This window comes from Macrotis lagotis, chromosome 4 (assembly GCF_037893015.1).
Source record: "Macrotis lagotis isolate mMagLag1 chromosome 4, bilby.v1.9.chrom.fasta, whole genome shotgun sequence".
In the NCBI taxonomy this organism is placed as follows: domain Eukaryota; kingdom Metazoa; phylum Chordata; class Mammalia; order Peramelemorphia; family Peramelidae; genus Macrotis; species Macrotis lagotis.
In genome coordinates, this window is record NC_133661.1 from 33,854,331 (window position 1) to 33,868,657 (window position 14,327).

General features: G+C 44.0%; 1 protein-coding gene across 1 annotated transcript in view; it reads right to left on the reverse strand.

Annotated features, from left to right (window-relative positions):
- Positions 1–13,857, reverse strand: part of PSTPIP1 (proline-serine-threonine phosphatase interacting protein 1) — a 98,936-nt gene extending 85,079 nt beyond the window's left edge. Inside the window, exon 1 of the mRNA XM_074232477.1 lies at positions 13,391–13,857. Within this exon, the coding sequence (XP_074088578.1) occupies positions 13,391–13,423 (33 nt within the window). The 5' untranslated portion in view covers positions 13,424–13,857. The remainder of the gene's footprint in view (positions 1–13,390) is intronic.
- Between the last annotated feature and the right edge of the window lie 470 nt (positions 13,858–14,327).

Below are 14,327 nucleotides of genomic sequence, written 5' to 3' on the forward strand. Positions count from 1 at the left end.
CAAATCTTTTAAATTTCTAGGCAGCAGTTTCCTCTCTTGTCAAGTAGGAATAGCAATAGCATTGCCTTTTCCTCTTTGGGGGGGGGGGGCAGTCAAAAGACCTAGATTCAAGTCTTGGCTATGTCACTTAATAAAGGTTAGATGTGGTATAGAAGGGGTCAGCATGTATAGATATGGGTTCCAATCCTACCTCTAATATATCCACTGTTTGGTTCGGGACCATCCATTTCTCCCCCTGGCCCCTTACACAATATTCTTAGTTATAGAGCACCATACTCACTCCTTGGTAAAGTGAGTTTCCTTCTTGGAAATTGGAGTCAGTCTATACCAATGAAATCACTGGCCCAATCCAAAAAAAAATAATTTTTCATATCGAAGACTGGCGTTATGTACCATGATTCCATCAAGGTTGATGGACGGATGCCTCTTGACACCCCACCAGAGAATGGTATCTTTTGCCCCAGATCCTTCTACCATCGATTTGAGATTCATTTGCCCAGGTGGGCATTGATCCCAAAGCAGTGACTTTCCTCAGAAATGGGGGTGAAAGTTCTATCCAGGGTCTAAACTCTACCATGCCCTGAAGTTGATGGGGCAGATTCTCAGACTATTACTATATCAAAGACTATATCAAAGATATAGCCCTCTTGGAAAGGGCTCTCTCAGAAAACCCTGATCAAACCCTTATCATCAGACTTACCAGTACTAGAAAGTTGACTCTACCCTTAACCAAGGGTCAGATGCCAACCTCAGTCCCCATCACAAATACCTGGAGGAGGGAGAGTTCAGACAAACCACCAGGTCCTTTGACCACTTGCTTGGGGGTCACTATACCAGGGGTCCTTAACAACATAACTGCACTATAGGCTCAATATAAGTGGGTTAGCGGTAATGTGGCTGCCAACAAGGCTAGTGGGATCTTGGGCTACATTTAGAGGGCATGCTACCAGGAGGAAGGAAGAGATGATTTCACTCTAATGTGCCCTCATCATGAGTTCTGATCATCAAGATGAGTGCCTCATCTTGTGTTCTGTATTCAGGCCATGGCTTGAGAACATCAGTGATAAACAGGCGTGCCCCAAGGAGAGTAACCAGGCTGGCAAAGCACCTTGGGATGCTATCCAAGGAAGGCCATTTAAAGGAACAAGGCAACCTCAACGGGTACAGAGCTGTGTTTTAAAAAGAATTGAAGGACTGGTATGTGAAAGGTTGATGAGATTCGTTCTGTTGACCCCCAAGAGCAACCGCAAGAACATTGGAAAGAAGGTCAAAGGGTAACCATAAACTTGATGTCAGGAAAAACCTCCTAACCATTACCATTCCAACTGTTCCCAAATGGAGTGGGCTGCTTTGCAGGGAGTTGGGCTCCACTTCCTTAGAGATCAGTACTGTATATTGGAATGGGGATTCCTTTCAGGTGGGCTATGTGGCTACTGAGTTCACAACCAGCTCTCAAATTGTTGATTCCAGTTTACCTGGATTTAAAGTGTGCTCTCTCTCTTTCTCCCTCTTCCTCTCCCTCTCCCTCTCCCTCTCCTTCTCCTTCTCCTCCCTCTCCTTTCTCTCTCTCTCTCTCTCTCTCTCTCTCTCTCTCTCTCTCTCTCTCTCTCTCTCTCTCTCTCTCTCCAATTAAATCTAACCAAAGACTAAAGGCTCTTTCTTCATATCAATCCAATGAACTAGTTGGAATAGGAACTGCTCTATCTACCTCCCCCCACCCTTAAAAACTTGTTCCATGCCACCCCGCATGTCCAAAGTGGCAGGACAATGTAGTTGGATTGTGTCATCTCCACCGCCTTCCATAGCCATCAGACAGCAAACCAGCTGTAATTGGTTCTGTCCCTATCTCTAGCCATGTGCTGATACCAGTTGGGGTAGTCCTTGATTGGGTCTGTATTTCTCTGGGGGCATTTTGCTTGCAATTCTAACTACCAGCTTAGAATGGACTAGCTTGGGGGGGCAGTTGGAGGAGTGATGAGGAATAAAACAGCTTCCTCCAGTGGAAAGAACAATGGTATTAGATTGAGAAGATCCAGATTCTACTACCTGAATGTCAGTGAGGCTCTTCACTTTCTGAGCCTGGTTACATTTGGCTGGTTGCATTTGCCTCATCTGGCTATTCTACAGAAAGGGCTTTAGGAGCCTGGACATACCTAGGAGAGGGACCCTTCAGGGTCCAATTTTACTTTAGAATCTCCAATTCTACTTTATAGCTGGACTCTGATCCAAACAGTGCCATGGGAAATGACTTCAACTGGGGAAATAGAAGGAAATTTGGATTGGTGTCCAGGGAAGTAGGGAGTGATGGTGGTGGAAGGATTCTTGCATCATATAAGGATGAGTCTGCATCTTATTATAAGTGTTGCAATTCAGTGTTACTAACATATATGTCCTTTACTCAACCCAGAATAGAGGTAACAAAATTCAGATAAAACATGCCTTCATGGAGCTTACAGTCTAATTGTGGGTATGACACAAACATAGATGGCTGTGATACTCAATATTATATGATAAATGAGTTAAAAACTATGCAAAATGGAGAGAGAGATGATCAGTAAAAATGTTATTACTTATAAAGTTGATCAAGAACAACTTCCTGGAGGTGGTGACTTTTGAACTAGGCTTTCAGAGATGGGGAGGAACCAAACAGGTAGAGAGTGAAGATCATCCAAAACATAGCAACCACAAAAACACCCTGAGGACCAAGAGTTTAGTCAGGAAGTGAGCTTGTGCCTATGGGTCTCGGGATTCCTATTTGCAAAAGGTCATGTGTGAACCATTGGTTTGGGACTACGGTAATACATGGTAAGTTGTTGCTGCTGCTTCGTTTTGGAAGAGATTCAATGGCATCACAGAGTCTTGACTTGCCTATGAATTGGATTTAAGTGAAGCAGAGCTGTCAGGCTCATTTTTTCTTCTAGAGTCATCCAAGTCCAGTGACAAGACAAAAGTCAGGACAATTGGTGACAGTCCAGGATGCAGTGTATGACCTTGGTGTCTTTGATGCTTAACCAAACTCTAAGAGCTCCCTAGCATCTGCTTCAGCCACTTTCATGGCTTTTGCAACAAATTATTCTCATTCACCTAAGTCTTTACATGCTTGGGTTAGATATATCCCTAACTCACCAATAGGTTTGAGGCCTTGATGGTTACCTTCAACCTAGTTTAGCCCATCTGCTGAGATGATTTACCAAGGTGTGGCCACTGCACATGCTACAACTTCGGTAAGTATTTAACAAATTAATATGAATGAATGAATGAATGAACTATCTACTTCTGGTGATGCTAACCATGTTTCTGAGGTATTGGGAAAAGCGTGATTGGTATTCCTAGGCTCCAAGTTCATTTATTATTGCAGTTGGGAGAGGGTGAAAAGAAACATTGGACTAGGAGGAGACCTGGGTCTTAGTCCTGTTCCTGACCTTGACCTAGGGCTTGTTCTCCAGTGAATTACATTCCCTTTCTGGAGTTTGTCAGTTTGCACATCTATACAATGAGGAAGTGGAATTCAATTATCTTGAAGAATCCTTAACTCAGATCATTTAATTCAAACTTTTCATCACTTAGAGAACTTAGATCAGACAGATTGAGTTTTAAATTTAAAGCTGGAAGAGAACTTCAAAGTCAACTATTCTAAATTCTAACTTTACAAGGGAGGAAACTGAAGCCAGAGAAATGACTTGCCTTACCTGAGATCCTATAAGTAGTAAACATAAGAGATGGAATTCAAATCCAAATCCTTCTCACCCCAAGTCTCATACTGTAAGCACCATACCACAACTCCTCTAAGTCCAATAGAGTTAATTTCTTTTGCAAGGCAAATGGAGTTAAGTGGCTTGCTCAAGGCCACACAGCTAGCTAATTATTAAGTGTCTGAAAACAGATTTGAACTCAGGTACTCCTGACTCCAGGGCCAGTGCTCTGTCCACTGTGCCAGTTAGCCGCCCCTAAGGGTTAATTTTTTAAAAAGGTGAATGAATGAATGATTTGATCTTCCCCAAAAGCATCCCTGCCTTGAATTGCTAACCACATTTGAAAAGATCACATAAATTGAGAGCTGGGGTGGACCACAGAGGATATCTAGTCTAACCACCATATTTTTATTTTTTCAATAAATAAAAATGTGTTTTCTCTTCTTTCTATATTCCCCCATTGAAATAAAAAAAGGAAAAAATACTTGTTATATATATGCAGAATTAAAAAATAAATTTCCAAATAATGTCAGAAAACACATGTCTCATTCTGCACCCTGGGTCTTTCATCTCTCCATCAGGAACAATCCTCTGGAATAAGAACCAGTCCATTTTACACACAAAAACCTTGAGCCCAAAGAGCTAAAACACTTGTCTAAAGTTAGAGAGTTAAGAAGTACTAATGGCAAGATTTGAACCTAGACTCCCCAGCTCCACAGCCTCTTTTCAGGACCCTACACACTTGCTTTTGAACAGGAAACATCAGAGACCATGTGGTATTGTCTAAAGACTCAACCTAGCTATGGGGGCTGTTGGATGCAGAAAGTGAGAACTGCATCAGTGAAAGGAGGAAAATAATGAGGAGGAGGAGGTGGAAGAGGGAGTTGAGGCTGAGGATGATAAGGATGAAGTAAATAACTTGTAAAACTCTTGTGCTTTTAAGAATATATAGATATATAGAATGATATATAGAATGTGTTTTGCAAAGCACTTTCCCCGCAATTTCCCAATATAGGCAGTACACTGACACAGACCCATTTTACAGAACAAAATACTAAGGTTCAGACCAGATGATTCCAGAGATAGGATTCAAGCTCACGCCTCTTGACCTTGAATCTAGGCTTTTTTCCTTATGCTTCCTCTGATAATGTCATGGATCTTTATCTTGGAACTGAAGTGTTCTGTGCCATTGGCGGATGCCATTTTTAGGAATTTAAAGAAAAAATGTTTAAAGACTTTCCTGCAAGATTTCATTGACATTGGTCAGCTGTTGGCTCGCCCCAGAGCTGCTTTCCTTAATTCTTTTCCATCTCAGACAATTCTAAGACTGTAATTCCCTTGGTTCTTTTTCCTCTGCCCAACCTCCCCTTCACAAGTAAATAGTGGCCTGATTCTATTAGTTTATATCCTGTTGTCTCCCATACAGAATAGATAACAAACCACCTTTGGAGTCAAGAAAACGTGGGTCCAAATCCATCTGCTATACATCAACTTCATCACTGACCATTTGCACATCACCCCCTCAGCAACAATTTTCTAAAACTTCAAAATTGCAGAGCAAGAACCACCCTTCTTCGGTAGAGGCAGTATCTACACAGGAGTTCTCTATCCTGATTAAAGGCAGCTAGGTGGTGCAGTAGATAGAGCAATGGGCTTGGAGCCAGGAGGATGGAAGTTTGAATCCAACCTCAAATTCCTGACACTCACTAGCTGTGTGCCCTTAGGCAAGTCACTTCACCCTGATTGCCTCACATCCAGTCATCTTGATTCATATCTGGCCATTGGATCCAGATGACTCTGGAGGAGAAATTGAGGCTGGTGACAGCACAGATCCCCTCACTCAAAGCCAGGTTCTGTGCTTGTCATGGCATCACCTCCTTAATGGTCTTCTTTGAGAAAGAAGGATAAACATAAAAATTACTATACTGATTAAATCACACGTCTGGACCAAAACCAACCCACCTCTCCCATCCCTCTGCTCCAGTCCTCCTACCTCATCTCTTTATTCCAATTTTCTTCATAAATATCCCAGTCCCTGACAAAGTAATCTTCCTAAGCCACAGGTTATTTTCCAAATCATTCTTGGTTCCTATAGCCTCTAAGATGATGTACAAACTTGTTAGCCCAAGTGTTCCAGGCCCTCTCTACTCTGTCTCCAGTCGACTTTCATGCTCTTTTCTCTTCAGACACTTCAGCTTGGATACTGGCTAGATTCTCCCTGATCTTTGTATTCAGGAAGTCTAAACTCAGTCTTTTAGAATCTGCCCTTGAGTCTTCCCTTGGTTGCCTCTCAACTGAATGTCCATTCTCTCTCTCTCTCTCTCTCTCTCTCTCTCTCTCTCTCTCTCTCTCTCTCTCTCTCCTTAGATATCACTAAAGCCCTCTGCCTGGATCTCTCCTTGGGTGCCTCCATACTCCATGAACTCCATGGTCATTTCATCTTTGTCTCCAGTAGGTCTAGTCCTGAGGTCATAATATGTCCTTCATTTTTGAAGAAGATCTTCAGGAAGGTGCTGCCATGACAAGCACCTGAATTGGATTTGAGTGAGAGGGTGCTAGGGGGCTGTGCTAAGTCACCAGTCTCACTTTTTCCTCCTGAGCCATCTGGGTCCAGTGGCCAGATATGAAACAGAACCACTGGAGAAGGCCCTGGATGCAAGGAAATCAGGGTTAAGTGACTTGCTCAGGGTCTCACAGCTAGTGAGTATCAAGTGTCTGAAGCCAGATTTGAATTCCTGTCCTCCTGACTCTAAGACCAGTGTTCTATCCAATGCACCCCCTAATTGCCCAGTACTGAGGTCAAGCTTTACCCCAAATAGGTAGATGATACCATAGAAAGAGCACCAGAATTGAAGTCTGAGACGCTAAGCTCAAATCTCATTTAATACCTTATTCTCAAGTTACTTCCTCTCTTTGAGGAAATTGGACTAGATCACCTCTAACGGACCTTTCTTCTCTACTGTAGAAACCTAAAGTAAATGAACATATTCATTCATTCTATGACTCTAAGAAAGTGAAAAGAGGTGTGTCTTGGGTGCGTAGGTGTGGGTTCAATTCCAGTAGATGACTCCAACAATGGCCTCCTACAGGTGTCTCTATAGTATGATGTAATTTATTGTTATTGTCATTCTCACTTTTTACCAATAAAGGAACTGAGGTTAATAGGCATCAAGTGATTTGTCCAGGATCAAGGTCTCCAAGTCAGAGTATCTTTTTCTTTCCTTGAAAATTCTAGAAGGACTGTCAAATTGAGAAACAAAGTCATTTTTGTCTAAGACAGTAGTCAAAATGACAGCCAGTGCCTGCAAAGAATTGCCCAGACTTCAAAGTTAGAAAATATGAATTCAAGGACTAGTTTCCACAGCCACATCTTGGGTTCTTCATCTTTAAAACAGAGTTAATACTTCCACTGCTCACCTCACAGGCTTATTGTGAGAAAGGCTCAGTGCTCTATAGAAATGGAAACTATCCTTATTTTGGCCAGGCTGATGGGTCTCAAGCTCTTAGTCTTTAACTCAATGTGAAACTACAGCCTATGTGACTATGGTTTGGTTTCTGTGGTTTGAATATCAGTGGAGTATCAGTGGTCATCTTTGACCCCTGAAGACTTCCTACTCTCAGACCCCAACCTTACTCCCATCCTAGCCTCTTGAGGGAAGTAATTCAAGAATATGTGGGCATTGGGACTGGGGGCCCTTCTGGCCCCACAGAACACAGTCAACAAACATTTCCACTGCTTATATGGTAGTTATAGAGATGAAAAAGGAAATAACACTCTTCTTAAGTCACTTTGTTTTTCTGCATGAGTGACTTTTCCAGGTAACTGAAGCTTTCTCCCTTAGTCTTTTAAATCTCTGTTCAAGCATTGAGAATGGCAATCTTTTCTCAGGGGGTTGTGATGTGACATCTTAGAAGCAGCATAATGGGGGAAAACTCTAAAATGAGGATCAGAGGACCCAGTTCAACTCCCCAAACTGTCACTTACTTATGTGACCTTGGATCTCTTGGGGTCTCAGTTTCCTCACTTGTAAAATGAATTGGTTTTACCCCCAGAGGGGTCCCTTCTAGCTCTAAATTTCTGGTCCTTCATACATACAAAACTATTTATAGCAGCCCTTTTTATGGTGGCAAAGAACTGGAAATTGAGCAATTGCCCATCAATTGGGAAATGGTTGAACAAGATATGATATATGAATAAAATGGAATATCACTATTCTATAAGAAATCATGAGCAGGCAGATTTCAGAAAAACCTAGGAAGATTTGCATGAACTGATGCTGAGTGAAAGGAGCAGAACCAGTAGAAAATTGAACACATCAGCAGCAACATTGTGTGATGATTAACTATGATGGACTTAGCTCTTCTCAGCAGTTCAGTGATTGAGGACAATTCCAAAAGACTCATCATGGAAAATACCATCCACATCCAGAGAAAGAACTATGGAGTCTGAATGCAGATCAAAGCTTATTTGCTTTGTTTCTTTCTCATGGTTTCCCCGCTTTGTTCTGGTTCTTCTTTCACAAAATGAATATGGAAATCTGATTACCATGATTGTGCACATATAATCTATATTAGATTGCTTGCTGTCTTGGGGGGAGAAGAGAGAGAGGGAGGAAGAACACTTTGGAACTCAAAATCTTACAAAAATGAAGATTGAAAACTATCTTTACATGTAATTGGCAAAAAAAAATACCACTAAGATAAAAACCAATTGGTTTCTGATCCTGAGAATTTGAAATCACATGATTCAGCTTTGACTCTTGGCTGTTGGGACCCAGAACAAGATACTTCCTTTCAGTTGTCTCATCTGTAAAATGGAGATGATTTTTTTTCTTCTCCGCTCAATGGGGCCACCATAAGGAATGTATTTTGTAAACCAGAAAAGGGGATGGTGCTGTCCCCTAATATTGCTCCCTGATCACATCTTGCCCTCTCTGGCTTACAAACATTTGTACGAGGTGATTCTCAGTTCGGATGACACTTTCCCCACTATCTGTGGAAATACTTCCCTTTCTTTAGACCCTCTGGAGAACTAGACCCTCTGAGTTCTTGTGCCTGGTTTTTTTTTTTAGTTTCTCTGTCTCCTTTGCTTGAAATCAGATGCCATTATCCAATAATATCAATGTGTGAACACACCTGTGTATGTCATTCCTTCATATAAAGGGAAGTCCTATTTCAGATTAGATGACCTCTGGGATTCCAAGGGCTATTCTAATGTTTGTTTCATGAGTTCAGGAACCAAATGATCCAGTTGTTAGAACAGTGTACAAAGAAAGAGTCAACAAATACTGAACAAGGCTTCAGGGACTCTCTGCGTAAGCTCCAAAATCTTTCATTCAAATGCAATCTGGGCTACTTGCTCAGTGTCTTTTTTGACTTCCTTTCATCTGTATCACTAACAGGTGCGACACAGCCACATAAATGACTTGGGATCATTGCATCTGGAACTGGAGTGGACCTCAAGGTCCTCCTCATACTACATGTTGATGATGAAACAAGGGGAGCTTAAAAGATTGGGTCAAGGTCATATAGCATGAAGCAGATCAGGGAGCTGATCCCATCTCAGTATCTTCTCTTCTGGATAAGTGAGGTTTGTGAGCCTTGATGGCTCTCATTGTTGATATTATTACTAGCATTTCAAACAACTCCAGGAGGTGAAAGAACAGATTCAAAGATTGACAAGAAAGTCTCACATTTGAACTTCCCTATATAGTTAGTCTATTTTGGTAGTGTCCTTAATGCCTCATCTGATACAGCACCTTGTGAAGTACACTGAATTAGGATTATTCTTTCTAATTTCCAGATCAAGAAACTGAGGCAAAAATGACCAGTTTTGTAGCTCAGTCAAGATAGTGCACCTGAGTTCTTGGTTCCTAGTCAAAGTCTCAACATATGTGGGTCTTAATCTCCTCTATAAAACAATTAAGCAAGCTTTTGTTTACTAAGCACTCAGCAGTGGACTCTGGGAATACAAGTCACATGAAGTTTGGCTTTAATACATACAAAGTCAGTTGGGGTGGGGGCCCTAACAGGGAGAGGAAATTCAGAAAGGCCTCATATAGGAGGTGGCAATGGTTCTATGATGTCTCAGGTCCCTCCAAGTTCAAATTCCCAGGCTTTAAGACACTCCCAGAGACCTAGAACCCAGATCCAGATTCCCTCTGTCCTGCCAGAGGCTTCACAGGGAAGGGCAATCTGGAGGCTCCTGATGAAGTTGAATCGAAACCCTTCTTGTTAGCCAGAAGTGAAGACACAGGGAAGGTGGAAGCTGTGACCTTTGCCCAGGTATAACCCCTGGAGCAGGGGAGGGTGGCACAGAGTAGAGCAGGGGCTCCAGATCAGGGAGCATCATGACAGAGCCGGAGCTCTGAGCAGGGCAAGGCTTCTCAAGAAGTTATTTCTGGCTGTTCCTCAGCCCTCACCACTACCTACCCATGCCCTCCATCGTGTCACTGAGAACAACCCCTAGCTCTTCCAAGAACCCTCTTCCCTGAATATTATTCCCCACCATATCTCTAGCATGCAGCTGCCTTTCAGAGGCCCAGTCTAACCTCAACTCACTGAGCAGTTGGAGCATCTTCAACAGGTCTCATCTCAAGAAACACAAAATCTTTAATGGACTAAGAAAAAAATCAATTCAGCACCAGTGTGGGTAATAAATATCTCATCCTACATGTCATAACCAAAGACCTAGGGTAGTATGGTGTCTTAGAGGTCACTGAATTCAACCCCCACACTCCATTTTCCAGGTGAGGAAACTGAGGCAAGTCTAGTACACGCTCCACTATTCCATAATGTCGCTCAAAGGAAGCTTCCTAACAATGAGAGCCATCCAAAGTAGAATGAGCTCCTCCAGAGGAAGCGGGCTTCCCCAGATCCCTAGCAAAGGATGGAGGAACATTAACCTGAGTTGATGTCAAAGGGATTTCTTATTCAGGTCAGGTTGGGCTAATTAGCTTCTGAAGCCCCATCCAACTTTGAGATTTGGGGGCTATTTTTGGTAGATCTCAGGGGCAGGCTGAGCCAATAGCATGACCCAACAATCCTTAAAGCCCATGTCATCTTGAACCACTGGATAATAATCCCACTGTCCTCTGCCCATACCTCCACTCTGAGAGTCAAGCTAGATAGGGTCACAGGAGGGTAAATGGGAAAGTGAGAGAGACCTGGCAGTTGTGCCATTTAAGACTGGTCAGAGGAACTGGTAGGTTCTGAACTGGGAAAGAGAAGGCTGGGAAAATAGAATCATTGTCTTCAAGAAGGTGAAGGACTGATGTGTCAGAGACCAGGCAGGGGTGGGTAGAAATATGAATGAAGTATAGGAGCAAAGGCAGGCTACCTGTGGTGCCTTCCCCCATAGATCATCCCTGGTTTATTCTGGCTATGGCTAGTGTGCAGGTTGTTGTCGTTTCTTCTGTTGGACAGAAGAGGCTTGAGAGCAAGTCTTTTTTGGTATCTTCAGCACTTACCTAATACACAATAGGTGCTTAATGAATGCCTATGACTGGCTGGCACACAGTAAGTACTTAATAAGTGCATGCCGACTGGCTGGCACATTGTAGGCACTTTAATGTTGATGACTTGGCTGCCTGGCACATGGGTACTTAATAAATGCTTAGTGACTCCATGGTACACAGTAAACACTTAATAAATGCTGGCTCTATAAGATGCTTGTTGACTGCCTGGCACATAATAAATGCTTATTGCATGGCTGGCACATAGCAAGCACTTTTTAAAAGACTCGATGAGTAGCTGACTGGCAAGCTGTAGGCACTTAATACATGCTTAGTGACTCAATGGCACACAGTAGGCATTTGATAAATGCTTGGTGAATGACTGACTAGCACATAGTAAACTCCTAATGAATACTTGTGGACTTGAAGTCCAATACCAATAATAACAGTGCTCTCCACCACAGAATGTGATGCCCTATGAGGTAATGAGCCTCCCATCCCTTGTCTGGGAAGCTGTTGAGGTGACCGGGTCCAGATGGACTAGAGGACCTGGCCGTGCCAACCTTGGGGGAAAGGTGCCCCATTCTTAGTTCCTTCCACACAGTGAAAGACTACTGAATTTAGAACCAGAGGCCAAGATAAATCTTATGCCCTTAGCCCTTAGGCATTGCGTGAGCTCCCTTTTCTGTGCCTCAGTTGTCTTCTTTGTAACATGAGCAGGTTAGACTGCTGGCCTCTGGGTTCCCTTTCAACTCTCAGTCAGAACTGACCACACACACACACACACACACACACACACACACACACACACACATTATATTGGCAATGGCTGAAATCACCCAGAATGACATGGTTTGCAAAACTTTCTGAACCTTGAAACAAGTCTATGCTTTCATCCATTCACTCAACCATCATTTATTAAGCTAAGCATTATGAGGTACATTCTATTATTATTCTATTGAGAGGCATGAGGAAACAGGCTCAAGGAAATGGGTGACTGGATTTGGGTCACAAAACCAACACGTGGTGAGCTCAGGTCTTCTGTCAACACACCACGAACCCTGCCTCTCCTTGTAAAAGAAGGATAATTATCAAAGTCCCTTCCAGTTTGGGAATCTATGATCCTCACTCCTCCAAGCCGCATACTACCCAAGGGCATTCCCAGAGCTGATCCTGCGGTCAGAAAAACCTGAGTTCAAATCCAGCCTCAGACATTTCCTAGCTGCATGGCCCTGAGCAAGTCACTTAATCTCAGTTTGTCTTAGTTACATCAATGGGGATGAATAACGGTGCCAGCTTCCTGGGGCTCTTGTGAGGACCTCAAATGAGTTAATATTGGTAAATCGCCTACCATATAGAAGGTCCTGATCATTTCTCTGGGTTTAGATGGTTCTCTGACCTTTTCTACAATATGGATCCCATTCACAGAAGTGCCTAGAGGGAGGCTGGCTCCGCTCGGAGCCCACTTACTCCCCAAGCTGGTCACAGCTCAGTAGCACCCAAGGCCTGTGGCTAACCAGGGGGTTTCCTCCCAGTACCCGGGAGTCTGGAGGAGACCTTGTGCCACAAAGGGGAGGAGGAAATACTGATAAGGTGGGTGAGAGAGAGAGAGAGAGAGAGAGAGAGAGAGAGAGAGAGAGAGAGAGAGAAGACAAAGACAGTGAGACAGACAGAGACAGACAGAGAGGTGAGAGAGACAGAGAGAGGAGAGACAGAGATAGAGACAGTGAGACAGAGAGAGACAGACAGAGAGAGAGGTGAGAGAGACAGAGAGAGAAAGAGAGAGGGAGAGAAGAGAAACAGAGACAAAGAGAAACAGAGAGAGAGACATAGAGACAGAGGCAGAGGCAGAGGCAGAGAGACAGAGGCAGAGACAGAGACAGAGAGAGACAGAGAGCCTCATGTCACTTAGATGCTCAGGATGCAGGCAAGAGGTTAGGAAGACTAGGAAGACAACAGAAAATAGAACCAAAGTTTGACATTGAAAGAAAGAAATGTCCATGTAGACTTCCATGAACTCTCAGCCCTCTCTTCATCAAGAGGGATGAACAGGACTCACAGTTAGAGAAGCAAAAGGAAGCTGGGGGGAGAGGACGGTCACTTCCAAGGGGGCCCTTGTCCTTCATCTTGTCACTTCTACAAAATCTCCATCAAACACAGCGACCTCTATCCAAATGGACAATGTTGGGAGGGAGAGGGAAGGTGACAGACAGCTCCTGGGGAAAGAGAAAGCCACTCACTCACCCAGAAAGCATCTTTGAAGTGCAGCTGGGTCATGGTGGGGCCAGGTCCTCGTCCAGGTCTCTCCAGAGGCAGCAGAGCAGCCTGCAGAGGTCTGAGCCAGGCCACCAACCAAGGAGGGGGGAGAGCTTCACCCCTCCAGTCACTTGGGGTGTGTCTCTGCTTGCTGCGCTCTTTCTCTCTGAGCTGTTGATGGAAACCCAATGTGAACTGAAGTTTGAAAAAAAAGTAAAAAGAAAAAAAGGGGGCTGAACCTGTTTTGATTTTTTTTTTTTGGTGAGGAGTCCAGAAGCTGTTAAAATGAGGAAGTAGAAGCTGCCTGATGATGTAAGGCCCAGGCCTGCCCTTTTTGCCTGGCAGAAGAACTCTCCTGCACCTCCAGAATCTCTTCTCAAAGTGATGGCCCCTCAAGCCCAGCCCAGAGAGCCAGAGCAGCCTCCCCTCACCAATAGGAAGGCAAGCAATGAGCAACAGAAGGCAGGAAAGGAGACAGGAACCCACAGGGAGGGTGGCTCGTAGCTCTCCCCCTGCCCCCAGCCCCCAGCCCCCAGGCCTGGGCCTCTGCCGAGATGTGCTCTCTTGTCATCTCCAACACTCCGGCTCCTTTCGCAAGGGCGAGCATCCCCACACAGGAAATGTGGCTTCTCAGATACCCCAAGCAAGTGAGTTTCCATCCAGGGCCCCCAACTGAATCAAGGAAATCATTGTGTGTCAACCACAGTCCCTGCCTTTCTCCTCTTGGCCCAGGGCTGACAGCTCTCTGTAGGGAGGCCCCGGGGCTGCTGGGGCAGTCAAAGACCTCTCCTGGGGGCTGCCAGCATCTTCAACGTATCCCTCACCCCCAGAGAGCACCTGGGGCAGAAACATCCCATCACCCTAGTTAGTCATGGAAGCTGATGGAGGAATGGTTTTCATAGAGGAGGTAAAGCTATTGGAGAAA